The sequence below is a fragment of the Kogia breviceps genome, chromosome 3, assembly GCF_026419965.1.
Source record: "Kogia breviceps isolate mKogBre1 chromosome 3, mKogBre1 haplotype 1, whole genome shotgun sequence".
Lineage (NCBI taxonomy): Eukaryota > Metazoa > Chordata > Mammalia > Artiodactyla > Physeteridae > Kogia > Kogia breviceps.
In genome coordinates, this window is record NC_081312.1 from 84,843,857 (window position 1) to 84,870,481 (window position 26,625).

The window sequence follows — 26,625 nt, forward strand, 5'->3', positions numbered from 1 at the left end:
GCCCCCTGGGAAATGTCGTGATCTGAACTAGGCTTGACTGCCTCTGAGGGAAGCGGGCACTATTGAATGAACTACGACTCCCAGCAGCCCTCGCGTCCGCCGCTGATGCTCTCGGGCTGGGGTGACTGTAGTGATTCTCCAGTTGGAGGCCTTGGCTGGCCCGCGCGAGTGGGCGTGGAGACTAAGGGCGGGGGTGCGTGAAGGTGTAAGGGATCCTGGATAAGAGCCGCAAGAGCTCGGCTCCGCTGACCTTGCTGCGCCGCGCCGGCAACCGGGATGGAGAGTAGGTGCTACGGCTGCGCTGTCAAGTTCACTCTCTTCAGGAAGGAGGCGAGTCTTCTCTCCCCGGGGGCTAGAGAGCTAGGGAGGACGCGGAGTAGAGGGAAATGCACAGGACTTGTAGTCCGCAGGCTTGTTTTTACGGGCCCTCTCCAGCTGTGTGGTTTTGATGAAGTCACTGAGCCTCAGTTTCCATTTGTATAAAGTGGGGCTAACACTCCCTCGCTTTCGGGGTTGGTGTGAGGGTCCAGTGAGGTGCTGGAGGTGAGAGTTCCCCATAAACTGTAAATTGGGCTCCTGTCATTTTTGGAAAGCTAGGCTTTTCTGTCTGCCAAGTGTAGGATCCGGCTGTTTCCTTCCCTCCACCATGCTTCTCCACAGCCTACTCTCCATCACACCATGCCCTTTACTCTCTCTGTTCTGAAACCGTCACTAGCAAGCAGCATGCCCTTCCCCGGTTTCTTGAGTTAGATTACCGCCCTTTCTCCTGCCCCAGGGCACCATGGCAAAGTCTCACTTGTCCTCAGGCCAGACCTGCCAAGTTTCCCTGGTAAACTGCAGGCTTCCTCAGCCTCAGTTGTGACCAGGAGATAGGAACCAGATAGGATGAATGACTAGCAGGTAGGGAAGCAGATCCATGTAGCACTTAGAAACCTGGGTTTTGGAGTCAAAGTGGTCAGGATCCAAATTTGAGCTCTGCTGTCATTCATGAGGTGACCTTGGTTTGGGCAAGTCATGTAACCTCTCTGACCCCGTTTAAAATAGGAATAATGATGGTAGTCATCAGGATTAAGTAAGATAGTGTGTATAAATTGTGAGGATTAAATCAGGTGATGAACGTTAAGTACTGAGTTTAGTGCCTGGCACACAGTAAATGCTTAATAAATGGAGACTACTGTTACCATCCCATCCTGAGTCAAGCCTCCTTTCATCTCTGCTAGACCAGAGACGGCATGGGCTCTGCACTGTTTCTCCTTTTTGAAGAGTCAGTGACCTGAAGCATGGGGCTTTGCCTATTTGTCTTTTACACTGCAGTGTCAGGGAATTGAAGACAGAGTAGAAAGCATGGGAATTTTGCATGAAGCTTTACGAGATTTGAATAGAAGACTGAAGACTGAGGAATCGCTTTACTAACCTCCACCCCTGTCTCTCCCCAGTCCTTAAGGGCCCCACTCCTCATCCTCCTCCCAGCAGCTGGTCACAACTCCAGTGTCTGCTCTCTGTGTGTGTTCGGAGAGTCCCAGGGAGGAGGCTGTAGGGGCAGGTGAGAGGTTAGACCCCTTGCTTCATGTTTCTTGTAGTACGGCTGTAAGAACTGTGGCCGGGCCTTCTGTTCCGGCTGCCTTAGCTTCAGTGCAGCGGTTCCCCGGGCTGGAAACACCCAACAGAAAGTCTGCAAGCAGTGCCATGAGGTTCTGACCAGGTGAGAAGCCAATATGGTCGAGGGTTCAGCCAAGCATGGCAGCAGGCAGATGGCCAGGCCTCACAGCCTTGTGCTCTATGTCTAGAGGTCAGCCCAGGAAGTGTTTGGGGTGGGGGACACTGATAGGCAGATGGCAGGTGACTTCTGATACCAGATTTCTTCTCTATAGAGGATCTTCTCCTGCCAATGCCTCCAAGTGGTCACCACCTCAGAATTATAAGAAGTAAGTGCTAAAGGGACAGAGACAAATGGGGATGGGGAAAGGACAAGGGAGCCATAGGGCAGGAGTCTCTTCCCAGCCTACAGATCAAATGAGCACAGGATAAGGAAAATATCTACCTCTCAGGCTCCTGACTGCCCTCCTGGGCTCAGAAAGCAGCTCACCAGTCCTTTCCCCAGAAAAGATTCTTGGTAGACCTCGCCCTCTCATCTGGACTCACCCATCGGTCAGCTGGGTTGGGCTACAGGGTGACATAAGCAAGCACCACAGAAAATTGTCCGTTGGAGGCCTCCCTAGCTGCCTGGAAATGATTTGAATGGGAAACAGTGAGTGCCTTCACCCCTCCCTTCTGCATTCTTTAAGAGCCTCTGTCTCATATCCTGCCAGGCGTGTGGCAGCCTTGGAAGCCAAGCAGAAGCCCAACATTCCCCAGAGCCATGGACTGACCCAGCAAGACCAAGTCATTGCTGAGCGCCTAGCACGGCTTCGCCAGGAGAACAAGCCCAGTGAGTGGGGGCGGACAGGGTGGAAAAGACATTATTCAGGACTCGTGGGACTAGGATTCCTCTGGATCTTACAACGCTTCTCTATGCCAATTGCAGAGTCAGTGCCCTCGCAGGCGGAGATAGAAGCCAGGCTAGTTGCACTGAGGGATGCACCTCAGGGTTCCATCCCTTCCACCCAGGAGATGGAGGCACGGCTTGCTGCACTGCAGGGCAGAGTTCCACCTTCTCAGACCCCCCAGCTGGTGAGTGCTGTGGCTTTGGAGGGATGGAGGTCCTGGGATGAGGACCCAGCAGAAGCCCAGATATGTGTATGCTTAGATACTTTGCAGGAGTACCTCTTGCTCCTGAGGCCTGCTGCTAGACCAAGGAACCAGGGACAGGCAGCAGGATTGGGTGGGGCAGGAAAGAGTGGCCCCTTGGTCCTGCTGGGGACTGCCAGACCTACTTGATTACGTGGGCTCTGGAATTGTCCCCTATCCCTGAGCTTTGGGAACTCCTCAGCATCCACCCCTGACCTAAACTGTTCTGAGACTTATGGTGCGGCTTCCTGCCTACGCTGCTCCCCACTGAGGTTCCCTCCTCTGAGCAGGCACATCAGCCACCAGACACCAGGACCCAGGCCCGGCAGGCACAGGATCTGTTGACAGAGCTAGCAGCGGAGGTGGCTATTGATGAGAGCTGGGAACAAGGAGGCCCAGGTATCTTCTCCACCTGGCTCCCCCAGGGACCTGCCCCTGACTCTTTCCCCAGTGGGGAGAGGCTCTGCTGCCCACGCTCTGAGAGGTGAATATCAGTCAGAGAACAGTCAGCATTACAAAGGCTACCATTTATTGAGTGTTTACTCCAGTGGGAGCCAGTGTAAGCCTAGTGGATAAGCGTGTGGGCTTTAGGCTCAGACAGTGATTCCCTTTTCTGCCACTTACTAGCTGTGTGACCCTTGGCACGTTACTTGACCTAAGTCTCGCTTTCCTCATCTGTAAAATGGAGGAATGTGTGGTAAAATCTACCTCACAGGGAAGTCATGAGGAGGAAATGAGCTAATCCAGTAGTGCTTGGGACCCTGCCTGGCTCATAGTAAATGCTTAGTGAATGTTCTCTACAATGATGATGATGATGATAAGGAGGAGGAGGAGGCTATTTACATTTAGTTGAAATTAAATAAAATTTAAGATTCAGTTCCTCAGTCGTACCAGCCACATTTCAAGTGCTCTGTAGCCACAAGTGGCTCATGGCTACAATCTTGGACAGCACAAATACAGACCATGATATGGAATGATCCCATCATCTTAAAAAATTCTTTTGGACACTGCTGTTCAAAAGCTTCAAAGCAGTGGTTCTCAACCATGGATGATTTTCCCTCCAGGGCCCATTTGGCATGTCTACAGACTTTTAGGGTGTCACAACTCAGAGGGTACCACTGGCATCTAGTGAGCAGAGGCTAAGGATGCTGCTAAACATCGTACATACACAGGACAGCCCCGCAACAAAGAATTACAGGCAGCCTCAGAGATATTGCGGGTTCAGTTGAATACCACTGCAATAAAGTGAGTCACAAATTTTTTGGTTTCCTGGTGCATGTAAAAATTATGTACATGATACTGTAGTCTATTAAGTGTACAATAGCATGTTTAGAAAAACAATGTACATACCTTAATTTTAAAATATTTTATTGCTAACCATCATCTGACAACATAGGGCTGCCACAAACCTTCAATTTGTTAAAAAAAAAAAAAAAAGCAGTATCTGTGAAGCGCAATAAAACAAGGTATGCCTGTATCCTGTCCAAAATGTCAATAGAACCAAGATTAAGAAACCCTGCTTTAGAGATACAATCTCACTGAATAGCCTCAGTAATCCTATAATAACTGTTATTATCCGTATTTAATAAATGAGGAAACTGAGGCCTGGTGAGCTTAAGGAACTTGACCAAGGTCACACAGCTATTAAGTAGCAAAGCTGGGACTTGAACCCAAAGCTGTCTGACTTCAAACATCTTACTCTGAAACTCTGAGCTAAAGGGGACCACGTCAGAGCCACACCCACTATGGTAAAATTCTTCCTGCCTAGTGACGTTCAAGACCTCAGCTTCCCTCATGTCCTCTCTGCACTGCTCCCTGGAAGTGCTGATTCCAGCCTGTAAGGCAGAGAGCCTGGCTGGATCTTGACCTCCCCATATCCTGCTCCTTTTGGGCAGTGATTCTCATACTATGGGGCACCCACCCTAAGGGCAGCATATTAAAATATCAGGTGGGTGGGGATGGATATAATTGAAAAAGGAATGTCTAAGATTACTAGTTTTTTACATTTGGGATAATGGAGGAAATACTAATTTTATTTGTAATATAAACCACAGGAGCTATTGTTGAACAAAAAGCTGATAATCTGTGGGTTTTTTTAAAACATTGAGAAACGGGCTCAGTGGTTTCTGATGAGACATCCTGAAATGTCTGCCTCCCTGAATGCATCACTCTTTCCAGCCGCCTCTATCCAGAACGACCTCAACCAGGGGGGCCCAGGGGCCCAGAGCACCAGCTGCAAGGGACAGGCCACCTGGTCCCTGGAGGAGGAGAAGAGGAGGCTGCTGGCTGAGGCAGCAGTCGCGCTTCAGGAGGAGAACACAAGGCAGGAGCAGATCCTGGCCCTCGCCAAGCGCCTGGCTGTGCTGCAGGGACGGGACCCCAATAGAGGTAGAGTCTGGGGAGCAGCCACTCATTCATGTCCACTGGGCAGTCCTCCCCACTCTCACCCTCAGGCCAAACTGCACAGTGGCTGTACTCCCTGCCAGGCTGAGTTAGGGGCTGTGGGTCCCTGTGCCCAGGGGTCTGTTGAGCTCCACCCAGAACCACAAGGAAGGTGCTGGGGCAAAGCAGTGGATGAGGAACAAGTGGCAGCCATCAGGGGGCAGGGGACCCTGGGTCCCTTCAGGTACGGAGCCTCTGTTCATGCCCTCCAGCCCGGCATGGTGGGGCAGGGTCTGATCAGAGTGGCTGCAAAGGCTGCTCAGTTCTGGAACACATGCCACTGGAAAACAAACCTCTTCTGGGGGCAGAAGTACAGTCAGTCACTCAGGTGAGCTCTCAACCTCACTCCTCTTCCCCTGCTCCTGTCTCTCCCTCTTCAAGTGACCCTACAGGACTACCGCCTTCCAGACAGTGATGATGAAGAGGATGAGGAGACAGCCATCCAGAGAGTCCTTCAGCAGGTCGGCCCTACCTCACCCACCCGACCACCCCTTGTCCTGTCCCTGCCACACTGCCCCACCACCCACCTGGCCCCAATCACTCTGCCTCCGCTCTGGGGCTCGATGGCTAGTCACTGTGCAGCTCCTGTTCTAGCTGGGCCCCCCTGCCTCTGTGACACAGACCTGCCCCTGGGCCCTTGAGATGGGGTATCAGCAGCCACAGACAACATAAAGGAAGATGGGTTGAGAGCTAAGGCCACAGAGCACAGAAATACTGTGTGTTGGCGAGGCTGCCTGGAGCAGGGAGCTGTACCTCTTTGCCCTGTCCACAGCTCACTGAAGAAGCTGCCCTGGATGAGGCAAGTGGCTTTAACATCCCTGCAGAGCCAACTCTCCGACCCCAAGCCCAATCCTGCAGGGCAGAGCCTGAGGTGAGGAAAACCCCAGACACAGACCCCCGGGCAGCCACCACAGCCTCCCTCCCTGCCTGGCCGACTGTTCCTCCAGCCGCCCTCTTAGACCCCATCGGGTACCTTATGTCCCCCATTCCTCCCTGGTCTCCAAAGGTCCAGGCCATGGCTGCCAGGCCTGAGGCTGAGGAAGAGGAGCTCCCCTGGTGCTGCATCTGCAATGAGGATGCCACCCTGCGCTGTGCTAGCTGTGACGGAGACCTCTACTGTGTCCGCTGCTTCCGGTGGGTGCAGGTGGAATGTTCTTTGGGGCTGGGAGAGTTGCAGGGCCGCCTGTGATCCCTGACCTCTATCTATGCTCCACAGGGAAGGCCATGATGCCTTTGAACTTAAAGAGCACCAGACATCTGCCTACCACCCCCAGCATAAAAGCCGAGAGCACTGAGTCCTCCCGGGAAGGCCATCCTACAGGCAATCACACAAGCTGGGGCGCCCTCCAGGGCATCTGATGGGAGAACATGTCAAGCTAGACTGCTTATGAATGCACCCTTTCCTGAGCCTCCGTCCCTGGAAGGAGGAAGGATGCTCCATTGGAGACGATGACTGGAGGAGCCAGAGAGAAGGCAGAAGTCTGGGCCTGCAGCACTGAAGTCTGGACTAGGAGTGAGAGGCATGATGGGGAAAGACCAGCCTGAATCCAGGGAGGAGCCTTGAAACTTGCTCAGGGGTCCAGGGCCCTCCACTGGCACTTAGAGCATTTAATAAAGTATGTTGATTCATTGGACCCAGCATCTTTTATCTATAGAACCCTGTGGGCCCTGAGCCTAGGCCTTGGAGAGGTGGCAAGAGCAGAGTAGGCTGTAAGTCCAGTCCTGTAGAGTGAGGAAAAGACTTGAGCCATCCTGCAAGCTTCTGCAAGCAGGAACAGTCCCACCCATCCTGGTGGCCTCATACGCAGTAGGCATGAATATTCATACTACTGAACTGAACTGAACTGTGCATCCTGCTCTGGGCAGCCCAGCCTAGACCCCAGGCCCCACCACACTCAAACACTGCATGCACAAGCAGTGAATGCATACCCTGCTTCCTGCCTTACTCCCAAAGGATGCCACCTCCAGGGCTCCTGTCCCAACCTACGTGCTATTCAGACCCAGTGTCTGTTCCCACCAACTTCCTTCTGACCTGATCCCTGGCCTCTGAGCCTATACCCTTTACACACCTCTGCTTAGCCCCTGCTTTTTCTCTTTCAGCCTCTGGCTTGGAGCTGGTTCAAGAAAGAGTCCTCAGCCTGAGGTCTCCTGAATCATTTAGTGAGGGAAGAGGGTTTAGCTTTCCCTGAGGCCCCCAAACCCAGCTAGTTTTTTTTCTGTTACCTCTCCTATGGGTCTTTGTCACTTGGGTTCCTATTGGTGATGTCAGGATGTTGTGTCTCAGCCAGGTGCCTTCTGCTTGGCCTCCAGGCCTTGCTTGATGGTGATTTCTCTGACACAGAACTGTGACCTTTATCTTTGAATTCTCAAGCCCTGGGTGGGTGGATGGATGGATGGAGGGACAGATGAGTGAGGTATGTGGATACAGCCTAGTGACTCAGGATGCTGGCCTTATAACTTCAGTCCCTCCCTCCTCCATCCCTCAGCACAGATATGCTCCACACTCCCATTCAGCTGGGGCTCCTGAAGGTTTTATTCACTCGGCTGCCGAGGAAAGCACTGGGCCATAGCCATGACTGGCTCCCAGAAAGCCCAGCTGACAGGAATTAGCTGTGACTGCACATACACAGGGGTGTCCAAATGTCCCTCCTCACTCTCCATGTTCCTTGTCTGTGTCCCAAGGAGCTGTTTCCCTCAGCCCAGGATCCAGGGGTTCAGGGCAGACCTGGCAGTGCTGAAGCTGATGAAGGTAGTCTCACAAGGCTTATTTCTGAGGCCGACTGAGTCTCTGAAGTTTCTTGAGTTGACTGAGCAGCTCAGAGATAAAAGGCTGAGAAAGAAACGGGTGAGTTCAAGGCATGGGGTCACACCCACCCACCACACTGCTCTCCCTAGTCTCCATCTGACCCCATCGCTTCAGAGTCAGGGAAGGGGAGAAGGACCCAGGACCAAGCTTTCCTCTTGGCTAACTGCCGTCCCACTGGGCCTCCTCTTACCCGCAGATTAACAGAGCATCCCTTACCTCTGTGGGGCGGGGGCAGTTTTGGAGAATAGCCTGATGGAAGAAAGCAGAGAGTGGGTCCCCGAGCCACAGCACTTTGTCACGAGTCCCCAGTCAGTCTCCCAGGAATTCTCCCCTCTGAATTGCAGAACCTGGGTTCTTGGGCTCCCCTTGGTCCAAGCCCAGCTCCATCCCCCAACCCCTGGGCCTGGGGCCTGGCCCCCCATTCTACCTCCAACTGAGTCTTCTGTTCCTCTGTGGATAGTTCCATGAGAGCCTCCAGGTCGATCTCAGGCTCAGGAGTTGGTTGATCCTGTTTGGGAATCACACGGGGCTCAGAGGAGCCTGGCTAGCTGGTGCTGGGGTGACAGTTAACTGTCAGGGGTTCACCCATCTCCCACCCTATTTCCCATGTTTAGTTCCTCTCCTCACCTTACTCAAACCACCCCATTCATCCTTTTATTCAACAGTTACTGAATAACTACTATGTTCTACCTGAAACAGTCTAGGGTTCTTTAAAAAGAGTATCTGTTTAATTTCAATAGTTATAAACATTGTTAGTAGGGATGCAAAATGGTGCAGATGCTTTGGAAAATAATTTGGCAGTTCCTTAAAATGTTAAATATAGAGTTATCATCTGACCCAACAATTCCACTCCTAGGTCTATTCTCAAGAGAAGTGAAAACATACTTCCACATATGTCCATATGAATGTTCACAGCAGCATTATTCATATTCAAATGTCCATCAACTGGTGAATGGATAAATAAAATATGATGTAGCCATGCAATATTTTTCAGCAATAAGAAGGAACAAAGTAGTGATTCATGCCACAACATGGATTAACCTTGAAAACATGTTAGTGAAAGAAGCCAGTTACAAAAGGCTTCATATTATATGATTCTATTTGTATGAAATGTCCAGAAGAGGTAAATCTATAGGGACACAAAGTGGATTAGTGGTTGCCTAACGCTGGGAGTGGTGGTGGTAGGGAATGGGGTGTGACCACTAGCGGGTACAGGGTTTCTGTTATAGATTATAAAATGTTCCAAAATAAGGGTCGTCCCTGGTGGTGCAGTGGTTAAGAATCCGCCTGCCAACGCAGGGGACATGGGTTTGAGCCCTGGTCCAGGAAGATCCCACATGCCACGGAGCAACTAAGCCCATGCGCCACAACTACTGAAGCCCACACATGTAGAGCCCATGCTCCAGAACAAGAGAAGCCACCGGAGTGAGAAGCCTGTGCACCGCAAGAAAGAGTAGTCCCCGCTCGCTGCAACTAGAGAAAGCCCACACGCAGCAGCGAAGATCCAATGCAGCCAAAAAATAATTAATTAATTAATTTTTAAAAATAATTTAAAAATTAAAAATAGAACTACCATATAACCCAGCAATTTCACTTCTGGATATTTATCCAAAGAAAATGAAAACACTAATTCAAAAAGATATTTACACCCCCAGACTTCCCTGGTGGCGCAGTGGTTAAGAATCTGCCTGCCAATTCAGGGGACATGGGTTCGAGCCCTGGTCTGGAAAGATCCCACATGCCGCGCAGCAACTAAGCCTGTGCGCCATAGCTACTGAGCCTGTGCTCTGGAGCATGCGAGCCACATCTACTGAGCCTGCGTGCTGCAACTTCTGAAGCCCACGTGCCTACAGCCCGTGCTCTGTAACAAGAGAAGTCACTGCAATGAGAAGCCTGTGCACTGCAACAAAGAGTAGCCCCCGCTCGCCACAACAAGAGAAAGCCCGAGTGCAGCAACGAAGACCCAACGCAGTCAAAAATAAATTAATTAATTTAAAAAAAAAGAGAGAGAGATATACACCCCCATTTTCACTGCAGCATTATTTGCAATAGCCAAGATAGGGAAACCACCCAAGTGTCCATGGATGGGTGAATGGATAAAGAAGATGTGGTGTACGTATATACACTGGAATACTATTCAGCCATCAATTAAAAAAAAGAAATCCTGCCCTGTGCAACAACATGGATGGACCTTGAGAGTATTTCACTGAGTGAAATAAATCAAAGAAAAACAAATACTGTATGATCTCACTTATGTGTGGAATTAAAAAAACAAAACAAAAAATGAACTCATAGATACAGAGAACAGATTGGTGGTTGCCAGAGGCAGGGGTAGGGGTAGGCAAAATGGATAAAGCCGATCAAAAGGTACAAACGTCCAGATATAAAATAATAAGTCCTAGGGATCTAATGTACAGCATGATGACTAGAATTAATAATATTGTACTACATATTTGAAAGTTGCTAAAAGAGTAAATCCTAAAAGTCCTCCTCACAAGAAAACAAAATATTTCTGGAACTGTGTATGATGACAGATGTTAACTAGGCTTATTATGGTGATCATTTTGCAATATACACAAATATCAAATCATTATGTTGTACACCTGAAAAAAATGTCAATTACACTTTAATAAAAATGCTTTTTAAAAATTTAAGATGTAGGGGCTTCCCTGGTGGCGCAGTGGTTGAGAGTCCGCCTGCCGATGCAGGGGACACGGGTTCGTGCCCCGGTCTGGGAAGATCCCACATGCCATGGAGTGGCTGGGCCCGTGAGCCATGGCCGCTGGGCCTGCGCGTCTGGAGCCTGTGCTCCGCAACAAGAGAAGCCACCGCAGTGAGAAGCCCATGCACCACAACAAAGAGTAGCCCCTGCTCACCACAACTAGAGAAAGCCCATGTGCAGCAACAAAGACCCAAAGCAGCCAAAATAAGTTAATTAATTTTTTTTTTTTTAAGTAAATGCTGGGACTTCCTGTCAGTCCAGTGGTTAAGACACCATGCTTCCATTGCAGGGCGCACAGGTTTGATCCATGGTTGGTAAACCAAGATCCCACATGCCACACAGTATGGCCAAATAAAAAAATAATAATAAATAACAAATAATAAAATAAACTTGTTTTTAAAAAAATTCCCTCTCTGTTTAAAAAAAAAACCAAAAACAAGTAAGTGCTATTTGAAGAACATTTTGGATGGTGGAAATGTTCCATATCTTGAAGGGGTAGTGGTTATATATGGCAAAGTGCATTCAAATGTACACTTCAAAAACAGGCAAATTTTGTTGTCTGCCATTAGACTTCAGTAAAGTTGATTTAGAAAAGAAAGAAAGGGCTTCCCTGGTGGCTCAGTGGTTAAGAATCCACCTGCCAATGCAGAGGACACAGGTTCAAGCCCTGGTCAGGGAAGATCCCACATGCTGTGGAGTGGCTAAGTCTGTGCACCACAACTACTGAGCCTGCACTCTAGAGCCCGCGAGCCACAACTACTGTGGCCCGTGCACCTGGAGCCTGTGCTCCGCGAAGAAAGAAGCCACCGTGATGAAAGCCCACGCACAGCAACAAAGACCCAGTGCAGCCATAAATTAATTAATTAATTAAAAAATATTTTTTAAAAAAAAGAAAAGAAAGAGAAAAGATGCCTCACCCTATCATTCCTTCCACTGCCAATGGGTAACCACTGTTAACAGTTTTGGTCCTTCTATACCATTTTAAAAATAAACAGTGCTAGGGTTCTAAGTTACTTCTTTCACCCTAAATTCTAGACTTTCCCCTTTGCTTCCTTGGTTTCTAGCTCATCTGATTTAGCATTCATTCATTAAATGCATATTTATTGAGAGCACGCTATGCACCAAGCATTGTGATGGGGCCATAACAGCAAAGACAGACAGACATGATCTTGCCCTTGAAAAGCTTATAGTCTCCTGAGGGATACAAACAAGTCAAATGGCAGTTATAATACAGGGCAATAAGCACTCTGATGAGACACTATGGTAGCACATGGAAGGGGAACCTAACCAAGCCTGGGGTTTAGGAAGGCTTCCAGGAAGAGGTGACCTCTAATCTGAGACCTGAAGGCTGAACAGGAGCTAACAAGATGTTTATACTTCTGATGATGGAGTAACAGGGACTGGATTTATTCTCTCAACATAAGTAACTAGAAAACTGGACAAAAATATATGAAAAGTGTTTTCAGACTTTACACAACAGGTAACTCAGCACTACCTGGGAAAGAAAGGAAATAAAAGAGATAAATTCTATAATTGTCCTGGATTTCTTCCTGGAGGCAATTTCCAGACCACAGAGCAGAGAGGGAAATCCCAAGCAGAGCACAGTGGTCATACTAAATTGATATGACAGATACTGGAATTCGGGGTTGAGGTGGCTGGAAGTTGCCAGAGTTCTGCAGAGGAGGGAGTTATGAAGAAAGAGACCTCCAGAAATCTGCATAAGGGTTCTCCTGAGTCTTTGCTGAACACAAGATATACATTCACAGTGTAAAACTTCACAAAGCCAGGTACCATGAGGCACTGTGGGCACAGAGATAAACACTTCCCAGACCTCACACAGAGGACTGACACAAATCAATTTCCACTCAGTCAGAGTGGACAGTCATCACCGATCATACAGGAATTCAGGAGAGACCTCAGGAGGGCCCTGCTTTACTTGGGGGGTAAATTATTTCCTAGATTAAAGGCTACTCTATACTCACCCCAACAGAACTTAAAAACAAGCTTCAGAAGGATCAAACTGAACCGCAAGTAGCTAAACTGCATCCTAGGACAAACACTCTAAAGGAAGAAAAAAAATCCAACAACGTAAAATTCACAATGTCCAGCATCCAATCAAAAATCACTAGTCACAGGGCTTCCCTAGTGGCGCAGTCGTTAAGAATCCTCCTGCCAATGCAGGGGACACGGGTTCAATCCCTGGTCCGGGAAGATCCCACATGCCATGGAGCAACTACACCCATGCATCACAACTATTGTGCCCACACTCTAGAGCCTGCAAGCCACAACTACTGAAGCCTGTGTGCCACAACTACTGAAGACTGCGCACCTAGAGCCTGTGCTCCACAACAAGAGAAGCCACCACAATGAGAAGACTGCACACCGCAACGAAGAGTAGGCCCCACTCGCTGCAACTAGAGAAAGCCTGCGCACAGCAACGGAAGACCCAATGCAGCCAATTAATTAATTAATTAATTAATTAAAAATAAATCTATTTTAAAAATCACTAATCATGCCAAGAAGCAGGACATGTGACCTATAAGCAGGAGAAAAAATCAATTAATAGAAGCAGATCAGATATGACAGAGATGATGGAATTATCAAATGAGGAAAACATGAATATAGTAAAGAGAGAAATGGAAGACATGAGAAAGAACCAAGTGAAGCATCTAGAGATGAAAAATAAAATATTTTAAAGAAAAATTTTACTGAATGGAATTAACAACATATTTGACACTACAGAAAAAAATACCATTTAAACTTGAAGAAATAGCAAAAGAAACTAGACAAAATGAAGCATAGAGAGAAAAAAACTGGTAGAAAAGAAAAGAACAGCATAGAGTTTTGGTGACCTGTAGGACCATATCAAGTGGTCTAACATACGTGTAATTGGAATCCCAGAAGGTGGATGCTGGGGCCAAATAATAAAAATACATTCTAATGATTAGAACTCCACCTCTAAAAAAGGATTAGTCCTGCTCCCAAAACCATTTTATATAATTTATGACATTAACTATACGTATATTGAACATAGGGTATGTATATCACTGAGAGTCAGATTGTCACTGCAGTCTGGTATTGAGAATATGGGCTCAAATCATAATACAAAATATTATTTCCCCCAAGTATTTTTTGAATTCTCAGAAAATGAGCAGATATATCAAACAACTCTGACTGAGGTGAACAAGTGTGGTCATCTTGTGACTCTGTATTACATGTGGTGGTTTCCTGACAGATGCTGCCTGATTTGACCCCGTTTTTTGCTCCACTCCATACTCTGTCCCCTTACTCCTGATCTCTCTGCTATAGAAAACAGCAATCGAGTAAAGTTCAGAGATGAGCTAACAAATGTTTGTTTCACGTTTCATTGACCATATATATATAAGTATATATATATATGTATATATATATATATACTTATACACACACACACACACACACATATATATATATATATATATATATATATATATATATATATACTGTTTTTTTTTCCTTTGGCCTCACTGCTTGTGAGATCTTAGTTCCCTGACCAGGGATCGACCCTGGGCCCATGGCAGTGAAAGCTCCGAGTCCTAACCACTGGACCGCCAGGGAATTCCTAACTACATTTTTTAAGTTGTAAGTTTAATAGATTGTTTCTTAAAATGCCATCACATCAAAAGGGATGCATCAAAATGCATGGTATCATGTAAGCTATAGGAAAGGAATGTTTCAAAACTCTAGGGTGGTCAAACGTGTCCCCTGCTGATGTGTACACTAGATTTAGCCCCAAGATGGTGACTGGTGACTTTGCCAAGAGGTCTCAATAGAGTGGTGGGAACAGAAGTCAGAATCCAGTGGTTTGAATGGTGATAGGAAAGGAAAAAGTAAGTAAAGCCTCTGAGTTGGTACAAATCCTTTAAGGAGCCTTTTAAAGGAGATAGGAAATAGGGGATGGTAACAAAAGGGCGGCATATTGTTAAACAAGAGTCTCCTTAAAATAGGAGAAACTCATGAGTGTTTAAATGTCTGCTTAGAAGCCAAATCTATACTCCATTTCTGGACAACAGGAGCTCCAGGCCCCCAAGTCAGTTTGTTTTGTTGAACACAGACTTGGCTTTTCACAAGACCCTAAAGCAGGCTGCACACCCAGTGAGAAGAGGTGGAGTCCTCCAACAAAGGAAGATTGGGTCCCACTAAACTAAACTAAACAAATAGTGATGCAACCCACTCCTGGAACCATTCCCAGTGGTGCTACCCAAGGTGGGCATGTGGTGGGGAGTCCCAGTGGGTGGAGAGGGGATCTATGAAGGAAGAACTGAGGCAGGGTAAGCCTGGAGACTGGGTTGCCTCAATCTCTGCCCAAGATGACCATCCACCTGGGGCTTCCCCAGCCACTTGCCTGCTTCCTGCTGAAAAGGGCAGGGGTCAGAAGAGGAACTGCCACCTGGCACCTTTGGACAATTGCCATGACAACTGTAGACCAGGTATTTTATTACAATCATTGCCTGGGAGTGGTCCTCCCACATGTCCTGTTTTCCAATGGTATAAGCTCATTATTTTACAGCTTTTCACCTGCCTTGATCTCTGCCCTGAGGTGTATGAGATATGAGACTTTTTATGTAAGGGCACAACAGTCTGAAATTGAAACTGATCCAGAGAGGGAGGGTACTGGCAGGAATGAGGGCAGTGGAGATGTCCTGCAAGGTGAGAGTACACATAGGCCAAGAAAGTTTGCCTCTCCTGCTCCCAGTTCTAGGGTATCTCTCTCCCCTCTGCGAGTGGCCCAGGATGCTGCCAGGGACACCGTCAACACCTGGACCAAACCAACACATGACACGGTGAGACTCACAAGACAGACTGGGCCACATGCATCACTCTTCCCCTCCCCCAACCACAGGACCACTGACACAGCCCTTACCTGGAAGAATCACAAGCCCTTGCTGCCCCCAAAAGAAAAGACAGGACCTGAGTAAGGAAGGAGAGAAACAAGGACCATGGCATGTGGACAAGGAGGACTCTGGTCTCTGGCTTGGTGCGTGGCTCTTGCCAGCCACACGCTACAATCAGCAGTGGAGCTTATGAAAAAGACCAGTGCCTGGGCCCCTCCCTAGTAGACTGAAATTCAGTTGAAATGCAGCTGGGGCATCAGATTATTACTGAAGTACTTCAGGTGTGGAGAACCACTAGCAGCTTGAATAAACGCTCAGGCACTACAGGCAGAGTCCCAGCTGCAGCTCCTGTTCCCTGGGCTTCCTAGTGGTGTGACCTTGGGCTAGTTACTCAACATTTCTAAGCCTCCATTTCCTCCACGGTAAACCGTACCTACCTAATGGACTTGTGGGGAGGGCTGCATGAAATAACACAAGTCAGGTGCTGGGCACTGTGTCTAGTGCAGAGTTAAGTGCTCAAAATGTTATTCTTGTTGGAGCAGCATTTGTTACTACACTAGGATCCCAATTAGGAGGTATCTAGGTAAAAAAAAAAAGGACTGCTCTCAGGCTTCCCTGGTGGCGCAGCGGTTGAGAATCCGCCTGCCGATGCAGGGGACATAGGTTCATGTCCTGGTCTGGGAAGATGCCACGTGCCGCGGAGTGGCTGGGCCCATGAGCCATGGCCGCTGAGCCTGCGCGTCTGGAGCCTGTGCTCCGCAATGGGAGAGGCCACAACAGTGAGAGGCCCGCGTACTGCAAAAAGCCAAGCCTAGGTCAGGTGCTGGTATTAGCGTTCACTATTGGTCACTTTGACATTCTAGTCCAGCACTATCTGTTCTGAGAAGATGGAAATGTTCTGTATCTGTGCTGGCAACTTGGTAGCCACTAGCCACCTGGATGTATGGGGCACTTGAAATGTGGCTAGTGTGACTGAAGAACTGAACTTTTAATTTAATTTTCATCAGTTTAAAGTTAAATAGCTACACATGGCTGACAGCTACAGGAATGAACAATGTCGCTCTAGACGTATATGTGTGTTGAGGTTGAAAGTAAATAAAGACATAAAATAAAGAAAAATAACCCCTCTACTATCTCATCTGAGCCTCAAAAAGTCCTATGAAAGTGATATGACAGGCATTGATAGCCCCATTTTATAGATTAGGAAACTAAGTCTCAGGGATGTTAAAAGACCTGCCCCAGATTATGTAGAGAGTGAGAGGCAGAGCCCAGACCAGAGGGAGGCAGATTGCAGGACTGCAAACACATGCTTCACCTGTGGGGAAAAACTGTCTCCATGGGAGCATCTCTCATCTGCCCTCCAGCTCCTCCTGAGCCCTCAGAGCAGTCTCTCTCCCAGTCCCCCAGCCTGCAGTGTCTTACCCACCTGGAAGAGATCCTGAACCTGGGCGTCCATCCACTGCTCCATCTCCAGCCAGCTCTGGAGCTGCCCCCAGTCATACTTCACCGTCAGCCGGCTGAGTTTCCGGGACCTGGACGCTTTGGAGGGGTCGGACTGGGACTTTGAGTCTGTGGATGACGTCCTCCTCCTGCCAGAAGCCCACTGGACCTTCTTACTTGGATTCTCCTTGTCCAGGTTGGGAGATGTGCAGGAAGCAGGGCTTGAAGACAGCATGGAAGGATTAGTTTGGTCAAGGAGCTGGGAAAAACTTCCAGTCAGAGCAAGAGAGCCAGGGAATGAGGAGAAAGAACAGAGGGCGAGGCCAGCAGGGAAGAAAGGAAGGCGGGCAGGAGGGAGGGCCAAGGCTCCTGGAGTGGTGGGGGTCAAAGATCAACAGGCCTTTGTCTAGTGCTGGGAATGCCAGTCTTTTGGCTCCTGGCTGCTGGTGAGTGGCACTCCTGAGCCATGCCCTGGCCTCCCTTTCTGCAGCTGCTGGGACCGAGTGATATACCAAGCAAAGGTCAAGAGGATGCCATGCCTCTGGAGGAGGAAGAGGCCCTTGGGTCCTGAGGGGTGGGGGGCTCTGACCTGAGTCATACTCACCTGAGAGCCTTCAGCATCCCACTTTCCTGGTCTAGATCCACCTGGGCCCCCAGAAGCTGCAGTCCCATGGATCCTGCAGGAGTGGGGTCCCTGGCTGGCAAGGGCTTCTGCTCAGAGTGGTGCTGCTGATGGCAGAGTCACCTCAGGGATAATTAGAGGGGTAGTTATCTCTGGCCATAATGGGGTCAGTATCCTCTTGTGTCTGAGTGTGAGCTGCCTACGGATGTGAGGGAAGAGGCACTACCCTGGCCCTGTGTGTTTGCAAAGGCGAGCTTGTCTCCCAAGCCCACTCCCCAGGGGCAACTGCTTAGGAAGCCATGTTTATCATCACATGACCCTCCCCTGACTCACGTCCTTCCTGACGCAGAGGAACCCTGCAGACCTAACATTTACCCAGGTGTCAAGGACTATTACTTCTAGGCCTACTTGCATTCTAAAGGAAGGGTGTTTTTGGACTTCCCTGGTGGCACAGTGGTTAAGAATCCGCCTGCCGAGGCAGGGGACATGGGTTTGAGCTCTGGTCCGGGAAGATCCTACATGCCGTGGAGCAACTAAGCCCGCATGCCACAACTACTGACCCGTGTGTCACAACTATTGAAGCTTGCTTGCCTAGAGCCCGTGCTCCACAACAAGAGAAGCCACTGCAATAAGTCCACACACTGCAACAAAGAGTAGCTGCCACTCGCCACAACTAGAGAAAGCCTGCACACAGCAACAAAGACCCAACGCAGCCAAAAATCAATAAATTAAAACATAAATAAATAAAGGAAGGGTGTTTTTGTTTGTTTAGTCTTTTGTAACAAAAATTTCAAAACTTTTTAGAAAAGTTACACAACAGAATACTACTATAATTTTTTTTTTTAATGAACAGCTCAGAAGGACAAATGAAAAATGAAAGTGTCTCCCTTCTCCCCAGTTCCACTCCCTAGAGGGAACCCAACCAACAGCTTCTGTTTTTAGTTCTCCTGAGATCACCATTAACCCTTTGTGTAATATCATAAATTTGTCCATTTTAGACAGTATCTCTTCTCTCCTCAGTATGAACCATGAGAGATTTAACTCCCTCACTCATGCTCCCCTTTCCTTTGCACATTCTAATTTTTGTTTATGTATTTCTTTTTTTTTTCCTTTTATGTATTTCTTTTTAGGTCTTGTAGTGGTTGCCTTTATGATTCTGAGTTTCTGTTTCCAAAGTATCAACTTCATACACTGACTCCTAAAAGAGAGTTTTAGACACAGGCCAATGGATGAGTCTTTAATGATGAAATTTTAGGCCCTAAGTTAACAGGGTGAGGGAGATGTTTGAGGGCTGGAGGCCAGGATGGTAGCCTGGAAAAGCCCAGGCTTCAGAGGAAGGCTGACAGATCCCAGTTCAAACCCAGCTTTGCCCTGCATTGGTTTAATAATCAAGTTTCACAACCTGAGTCTGTTTTCTCATCTGCAAAATGGGGTTTTGGAGAGGATTAAATGAGATGATGTATGTAAACATTCAGCCTGATATCCAAAACAGAGTCCCTTCTCAATAGACATCCCTTCCCTTCCTTTCTTTGCCTTCTCATCCTCCCTGCCTTCCTAGTGAGGCTCTGTCCGTCAAAGGCTGGCTCTGGAATTTCTCTGCAGTGGCTTCCTTCCTGGTCCTCTTTGGAAGAAGGTGGCAATGAGAAGGGGGTAGGGAGGCCTCTAAACTACAGCCTGTAGACTCAGCTCTTACCTTGATGACCTGTTACATTCTGTGATAGGCATTATTATGGCTGTCCCCTCCCTCTTCTGTTTCTGTCTTCTGAAGCGTTTGGGAGCCCTTTCAGGAAAAGGAACCAGATTAGAAGAGTCTATGGATTTTGTTGATTCATTAACTCATTCATTTAACAAAGATTTTATGAGCTCTTCTTGTAGGCCAACTATTATACTCAGTACTGGCGATTGGTGATCCAAAAGAGATACAGTCTCTGTTTTCATGGAACTTACAGTCTAGTGTAAAAAAAAACAAACATTAACCAACTAATCAAATAGATGTAAAACTGCAACTGTATTTAATGAACTGAAGAAAAGGTAAGAGGAGATATGGAATGTCCAGTGTGGGTGTGACCTAGCAAGTAGTAACATTTGGACTGAGTTCTGAAGGATGAGTAGGAGTTAACTAGGTACAGGGCCCAACAGGAGTGGAATTGGCAGAAGGCACAGCATATGCAAAGGCCCTGTGACAGGAGTTAGAGGGTGAGTACAAGGGACTAGAGAAGGTCAATGGAGATGGAACAAAGAGATGAGGGAAGCAAAAGCGAACCATGAGACAGACAGGGTGGAGGTATCTACATAGGGCCCTGTCAACCATGTTAAGGAGTTTTGTCTCTATCCTAAGAGCGTTGGGAATAACTGCAAAATCTTAAGCAAGGGTGGTTGGGTAGACTGACGAGTTCAGATTTAAATTTCCAAAATATCACCTTAGCTATTGAATACAGAGAGGATCAGAGGGCACAGAAGTCCTGGAGGTCAGTTGGGAGGCCATTGCTGTAGCTTGACTAGGGGAGGTAGCATTGGTGATAGTGAGAAGTGGACAGATTGGAGAGCTATTTAGGGGGTAATATTTAACAGAACTTGGTGATGGATTCGAATATGCAAACTTCATGAATGCCTACACAGGAACACAGACAGGTTCATGCATGGGGCCTCTCTGAGCATATTTACTCATCTGTAAACTGGGGGTTGGTGAGATTCTGCATGAGCACACAACATGGCACCAGTGAAGCTCGATGGTACACAAACGAGTTATGCCCATTATTTATAGTGTAAGCCTCCTTATTTACATTCTTCCATCTCAGCATTGACCTGCAAGTGTCACTATTCATCAGTAAGTTTGCCCAAGATAAGGGAACTCAAGTTTCAAGATAAGATGTGAAGAAAAACCACCAGGACCACAGGGTCATATCAGGGTGGGGAAATAAAGAAGGTGCAGGCCTGGGCAGAGGCAAGGGTGTCTGCCCTGCTCTCCTGGCCTGGCCTGGGTCCAGTGGTGGGATAAAATAAGCAGCAGGCAGACCCCATCAGAACTAGACAGGATTTTTGTTTTTATTTTTATTTTTAAATTTTTCAGCCACATCGCGCAGCACGTGAGATCTTTCTTCCCCCACCAGGTATCAAACCCGTGCCCCCTGCAGCAGAAGTCTTAACCACTGGACCACCAGGTAAGTCCTTAAACATTTTTATGATAAAAGAAAAGCATGTTCATTTTAGAAACATTTCTAAATTTTCTAAAACATTTAAAAATTCCCATAATCCTACCACACAAAACCACCACTGCTAGCATTCTGGCAAGTCTCTTTCTATTCTCTTTTTTTTTTTTAATGATTTTTTAAAAAATTTTATTTATTTTTGGCTGCTTTGGGTCTTTGTTGCTGCACGTGGGCTTTCTCTAGTTGCGGTGAGCAGGAGCATTCATTGTGGTGCACAGGCTTCTCATTGTGGGCGTCTCTTGTTGCAGAGCATAGGCTCTAGGAACACGGGCTTCAGTAGTTGCAGCATGTGGGCTTCAGTAGTTGTGGCTCACTGGCTTAGTTGCTCCGTGGCATGTGGGATCTTCCCGCACCAGGGCTCGAACCCATGTCCCCTGCATTGGTAGGCGGATTCTTAACCACCGCACTACCAGGCTATGCATATATATTTAACATAGTTGAGAAAATGATATATAATACATAATTATTTAGAAAACTTTAAAAACTATCATTATTATTCAAGAAATAAGTTTTACAGAAACAGACTCACAGATATAACAGACTTGTGGTTGCCAAGGGGAAGTGGGTGTGGGAGAGGAATGGACTGGGAGTATGGGGTTAGTAGATGCAAGCTATTACATATAGAATGGATAAACAACAAGATCCCACTGTATAGCACAGGGAACTATATTCAATATCCTGGGATAAACCATAATGGAAAAGAATATAAAAAAGAATGTATGGGCTTCCCTGGTGGCGCAGTGGTTAAGAATCTGCCTGGCAATGCAGGGGACAGGGGTTCGAGCCCTGGTCTGGGAAGATCCCACATGCCACGGAGCACATAAGCTGGTGAGCCACAACTACTGAGCCTGTGCGTCTAGAGCCTGTGCCCCACAAGAGAAGCCACGACAATGAGAAGCCCATGCACCGTGATGAAGAGTAGACCCCGCTTGCCGCAACTAGAGAAAGCCTGTGCACAGAAACAAAGACCCAACACAGCCATAAATAAATAAATAAATTTATTTTTTTTAAAAAAAGAATATATATATGTGTATAACTGAGTCACTTTACTGTACAGCAGAAATTAACACAACATTGTAAATCAACTATCAACTATACTTTAGGGACTTCCCTAGTGGTCCAGTGGTTAAGAATCCACCTTCCAATGCAGGGGACACTGCAGGTTCAATACCTGATCGGGGAACTAAGATCCCACATGCTGTGGGTCAACTAAGCCTGTGCACTCCATGCGCCACAACTAGAGAAGCCTGTGCACCACAACGAAGAACCCACACACCGCAACGAAGACCCTACTGCAGCCAAATAAATAAATAAATATATATTTTAATTTATTTATTTTATTTATTTTTGGCTGAGTTGGGTCTTTGTTGCTGCACGCAGGCTTTCTCTAGTTGCGGTGAGCAGCAGCTACTCTGTTGTGGTGCGCGGGCTTCTCATTGTGGTGGCTTCTCTTGTTGCAGAGCACGGGCTCTAGGAGCGCAGGCTTCAGTAGTTGCGGCACGCAGGCTCAGTAGTTGCGGTGCACAAGTTTAGTAGCTCCGCAGCATGTGGTATCATCCCCGACCAGGGATCTAACCCGTGTCCCCTGCATTGGCAGGCAGATTCTCAACCACTGCGCTACCAGGGAAGCCCCAAATAAATATTAAAAGAAAAACAAACCTATCGGGACTTCCCTGGTGGCACATTGGTTAAGGCTCCAAGCAGGGGGCCCAGGTTCAATCCCTGGTCAGGGAAATAGCTGCCAGGTGCATGCCACAACTAAGGAGCTGGCGAGCCACACCTAAGGAGCTCACTTGCCACAGCTAAGACCCGTCCCAACCAACCAAATAAATAAATAAATAAAATGTTTTTAAAAAAAACTATCAATACTTCAATAAAAAAAGTTTTTAAAAAGACATGTTCATTGTAGAAAATTCTAAAATATAGATATAAGAAGTATAAACGATATGTTTGGTGTATTTTCCACTTTTTATATAGTTACTTATTTTCAATTTTCACGAAACTGGATCATTTTGTAACATGTGTGCTATTTTGTAACTTATATTTTGAATACTCTTTGTGTCATTAAGTAATTTTATACACATCTTTTTTCAACACTGCAGATTTTCTCAAAATTTGGACCATGACTCAGAGTAAGAAATTCGTTTAACCTCGTGACACACACACATACAAACACGAAATGAAAATTTCTTATGAAGCAAAACTTACCTTTATTTTTTCAAGTGCTGACGGCAAGTCACTTTGCTTTCAAGACTCACTAATAGTTTCCAACCGGTTCTGTTAGAGGCAATTCCATGATCTAGTACTCAATGCCCTGCTGTTAGATATATAGATTGCTACCAATTTTTTTGCCATTACAAATATTGCTGCTCTGAACGTCCTTGTAACTATTCCTTTTTTTCGCATCGCATGCTTCCCACCCTCACTCCCCCCTCCCACACTTTAGCAGATTTTCTAGAGGCAGAACTACAAGGACAAAGGAAGTGTGAACTTGTAGGGGAATTTGATGTTATGGCCATATTAGCTCCCTGAAAGGTTGTACCAAATAAACTGTTTATAGTTTGATATCCTAATTTTTTTAGTATGTTAGTTTTATATTGCTGCATAACAAATTATCCCCAAATTTATCAGCTTAAAACAGTAGGCATTTATTATATCACTGTTTTAGTTGGTGGCTTAGCTGGCTTTTCTGGCTTAGGGATTCTCAGAAGGGTGCAAGCCAGGTGCAGGCCAGGGCTGTTGGCCAGACATCTGTTCCCTGCCATGTGGAGCTCTCTAGAGGGCTACTCACCACATGGCAGCTGGTTTCCACAAGAGCCAGAGCACTGAGGGGTGGGGCGGGGTGGTGGTGGTGGATAGGCAAGATTTTGGTTGTCAAATAACCCTTTATTATTTTTCTTCGCAGTGTTTAACTAGCTGGGCATACCACTGCACCACTGTGGATGTCATCTATGATGTCGTGAGGGTGGCAGCCATCAACATTGCAGCCCACAGACTGGATGGCCCCCAGGATCTCTTCAATGTTCCCAGAGAGTTCTTTAGCTAAAGATTGATGCTGCATCTGCCGGGCAATGCTGACAATCTCATCAAAAGTCAAAAGTCCACTGTACTTAATGTTTTTCTGCTTCTTCCTTTCTCTTGGTGATTCCTTGAGGGCTTTGATGATCAGGGCAGAGGCAGAAGGTATCACCTCAGTCTGGGCCTGTTGGTTCTGAATGGTCAGCTTCACTGTAATCCTCAGACCCTTCCAATCACCAGTTGCCTTGGCGATGTCATCACCAACTTTTTTTGGAGACAGACCCAGGGGGCCAATCTTGGGGGCCAGGGCAGACGTGGCACCGACTGCCCCACCGGTGCACCTCAGGTACACGACTTTGATCTCGTTGGGGTCGAACTTAGGCAGGATGGTGGACGCAGCTGTTGTCGGATTTGGGACGACCAAAGAAAGTTGCACCTTGGCCTCCTCCGATCCAAAAGCCAAAAGCAAGTCACAGTCTTTTTGCAACCTAATCTAGGATGTGACATCCCATGGCTTTTGCTGTATTCTATTCATCAGAAGCCAATCACTAGGTCCAACCGTGCTGAAGGGGAGGAGATTACACACACAACAGCATGAATACCAGCAGGTGTGGACCACTGGTGACCATTTAGAAGCTATCAAACACGCTGAAATATTGTGAGCATTTAAAAAAAAATTTCCCAAGCAGCTATTTCACTTTTTAAATATTTATTTATTTATTTATTTGCTGCTCTGGGTCTTCACTGCAGCACATGGGCTTCTCTAGTTGTGGTGCATGGGCTTAGTTGCGGTATGTGGGATTTTAGCTCCACCACCAGGGATTGAACCCGGGCCCCCTGCCTTGGGAGCAAGTAGTCTTAACCGCTGGACCACCAGGGAAGTCCCATGAGCATTTTGGACATTAGCAAAATTCTTCAAAAATTCCCCTTTGAGGGAATTCCCTGGCAGTTCAGTGGTTAGGACTCTGTGCTTTCACTACCAAGAGCCTGGGTTTGATCCCTGATCGGGGAACAAAGATCCCACAAGCCTCAAGGAGTAGCCAAAAAAAAAAAAAAAAAATTCCCCTTTTAGGGCTGCAGCAGTATGTATCTGAGGGGCCTTGTCGAACCAGTGACAGCAGTCTTGCCTTGAAAAATAGTAATGACTATTTCAAGGGTCATTACTTTCCCCAAAATTCCTTATCAAAAATCCTTGGGCTTCCCTGGTGGCACAGTAGTTGGGAATCTGCCTGCCAATACAGGGGACACGGGTTCGAGCCCTGGCCCGGGAAGGTCCCACGTGCCACAGAGCAATAAAGCCCGTGAGCCACAACTACTGAGCCTGCGCTCTAGAGCCCACAAGGCACAACTACTGAGCCCACCTGCCACAACTACTGAAGCCCACGCGCCTAGAGCCTGTGCTCTGCAACAAGAGAAGCCACTTCAATGAGAAGCCCATGCACCACAACGAAGAGTGGCCCCTGCTCCCCACAACTAGAGAAAGCCTGCGCACAGCACACAGCAAAGAAGACCCAACGCAGCCAAAAATAAATAAATTAATTAATTTTTAAAAAATCCTTGACTCTGCATTATCAAGGGAATTAGAAGGCTTTTATTTAGATAATTAAAACTAAAATTTATAAAATGTATTTATAATCATTAGATAATTAAAACTAAAATTTGTTCTGCAAATACATTATCCTTCTGTTTCAGTTATTATTGCCGCAAAACAGTTACCCAAAAACTGGGTTCGCCTCTTGGTGGGTGTTGAGCCAACAGATACGATCAAGCCAAAGACTGGGAAAAGGAAGGATTCATTATTACTTGCAGTAAGTAAGGAGAACACCAGGGATCTTTCCCAAAGCAGCCTCTCACCGAACAGCAAAACTGGAAGTTCTGAGCTAAGGGTACATGCATATTCATGAAGAGGCTTGAGCAGAGGAGAATTCAGCATAGAATTATGGCAAAGGTTGACAGAGTCCAAGTCTTGGTGGATTGAAGTCAGGAGGGTCAACATCATCATTCCGTCCTCCACCTGGGTGGGGGCCTTAGTTCCTGCTGAACTCAAAGACATATAATTGTGTATTGAATATATCCCTTGAGGAGGAACTAGGACTCTGCTTTATCACTGCACTATTGTTTGACTGCCTTCTCTGTTCTGACATTCCTTTGTTCCCTCAAGATCCTTGTTACTGAGACCTGTTTGAGGGCAAGCATTGTGGCCAGGCTTAGATCACAAAATGGCTTCTCTCTATTTTAAAAATTTGTCCTTGTAGCGCAGCTTTGGGATCTTAGTTCCCTGACCAGGGATCGAACTGAGGCCCCTGGCAGTGAAAGCCTGGAATCCTAACCACTGCACTGCCAGGGACTTCCCCTCAAATGGCTTCTCTTAAGTCAAGAATGCCATTCCTGATTCTCTTTCTCCAGGGACCCGCTAACCTAACTGCTTACGAAATCACACCAAAATTTAAAGGCTTAAAACAAACACATTTGCTCACAATTCTGCAACTTGAGCAGGGCTTCACAGGTGTAGCTAATCTCTGTTGGTACGAGTTGACTAGGGTAAGGATGCAGGATGGCTTCATGAAGCTAGTCAGCTGAGGTGACTGTGAGATAGCCAGATCCCTCTCTCTCCCTTCTCAGTCTCTCATCCTCCAGGGTCTTGCTCTCTTCCCGTGGCCTCTCTCTTCCTCAGGGTAGTCAAACTTTACATCACAACTGGTTCTAAGTGGGGAAAATGCAAGCCACAAGGCTGAGGCCTGAAAGTCATGTGGCACCACTTCTGC

General features: G+C 47.1%; 2 protein-coding genes and 1 pseudogene across 4 annotated transcripts; 1 reads left to right on the forward strand and 2 right to left on the reverse strand.

Moving 5' to 3' along the window:
- The first annotated feature begins 167 nt into the window (after nt 1-167).
- Nucleotides 168-6,803, forward strand: ZFYVE19 (zinc finger FYVE-type containing 19). The gene is made up of 11 exons (XM_059058102.2): nt 168-330; nt 1,581-1,702; nt 1,872-1,925; nt 2,310-2,428; nt 2,525-2,670; nt 3,018-3,126; nt 4,906-5,115; nt 5,551-5,630; nt 5,942-6,040; nt 6,176-6,303; nt 6,386-6,803. Exons 1-11 carry the CDS (start codon nt 277-279, stop codon nt 6,462-6,464), a joined length of 1,200 nt encoding a protein of 399 aa, XP_058914085.1. The 5' UTR covers nt 168-276; the 3' UTR covers nt 6,465-6,803.
- An 887-nt stretch (nt 6,804-7,690) lies between these two features.
- Nucleotides 7,691-19,380, reverse strand: PPP1R14D (protein phosphatase 1 regulatory inhibitor subunit 14D). 3 transcript variants are annotated; one of them, XM_067028998.1, is made up of 7 exons: nt 19,327-19,380; nt 17,616-17,688; nt 16,998-17,232; nt 15,601-15,647; nt 8,403-8,483; nt 8,192-8,224; nt 7,691-7,999 (listed from the first exon to the last, which is right to left on the reverse strand). In XM_067028998.1, exons 2-7 carry the CDS (start codon nt 17,681-17,683, stop codon nt 7,864-7,866), a joined length of 600 nt encoding a protein of 199 aa, XP_066885099.1. In that variant the 5' UTR covers nt 17,684-17,688; nt 19,327-19,380; the 3' UTR covers nt 7,691-7,863. The 3 variants fall into 3 exon arrangements, with proteins under 3 accessions (XP_066885099.1, XP_066885100.1, XP_058914077.1); XM_067028999.1 differs by lacking the exons at nt 17,616-17,688; nt 19,327-19,380 and having other exon boundaries at nt 16,998-17,246; XM_059058094.2 differs by lacking the exons at nt 15,601-15,647; nt 17,616-17,688; nt 19,327-19,380 and having other exon boundaries at nt 16,998-17,246.
- Nucleotides 19,381-23,055: 3,675 nt separating this feature from the next.
- Nucleotides 23,056-24,382, reverse strand: LOC131753137 (large ribosomal subunit protein uL11-like; annotated as a pseudogene).
- Between the last annotated feature and the right edge of the window lie 2,243 nt (nt 24,383-26,625).

What these genes read in the sequence shown, in the direction of transcription:
- ZFYVE19 (XM_059058102.2), top strand. Translation starts at nt 277, where the DNA reads ATGGAGAGTAGGTGCTACGGCTGCGCTGTCAAGTTCACTCTCTTCAGG. An exon ending in GGGACGGGACCCCAATAGAG is followed by an intron (nt 5,116 to 5,550) that starts GTAGAGTCTGGG and finishes TCCCTCTTCAAG; the next exon opens with TGACCCTACAGGACTACCGC. An exon ending in CCTGCAGGGCAGAGCCTGAG is followed by an intron (nt 6,041 to 6,175) that starts GTGAGGAAAACC and finishes TGGTCTCCAAAG; the next exon opens with GTCCAGGCCATGGCTGCCAG.
- PPP1R14D (XM_067028998.1), bottom strand. Translation starts at nt 17,683, where the DNA reads ATGGGACTGCAGCTTCTGGGGGCCCAGGTGGATCTAGACCAGGAAAGT. An exon ending in GGGATGCTGAAGGCTCTCAG is followed by an intron (nt 17,233 to 17,615) that starts GTGAGTATGACT and finishes GCTGTCTTCAAG; the next exon opens with CCCTGCTTCCTGCACATCTC. An exon ending in ACTGCCCCCGCCCCACAGAG is followed by an intron (nt 8,000 to 8,191) that starts GTAAGGGATGCT and finishes TTTCTTTCTCAG; the next exon opens with CCTTTTATCTCTGAGCTGCT.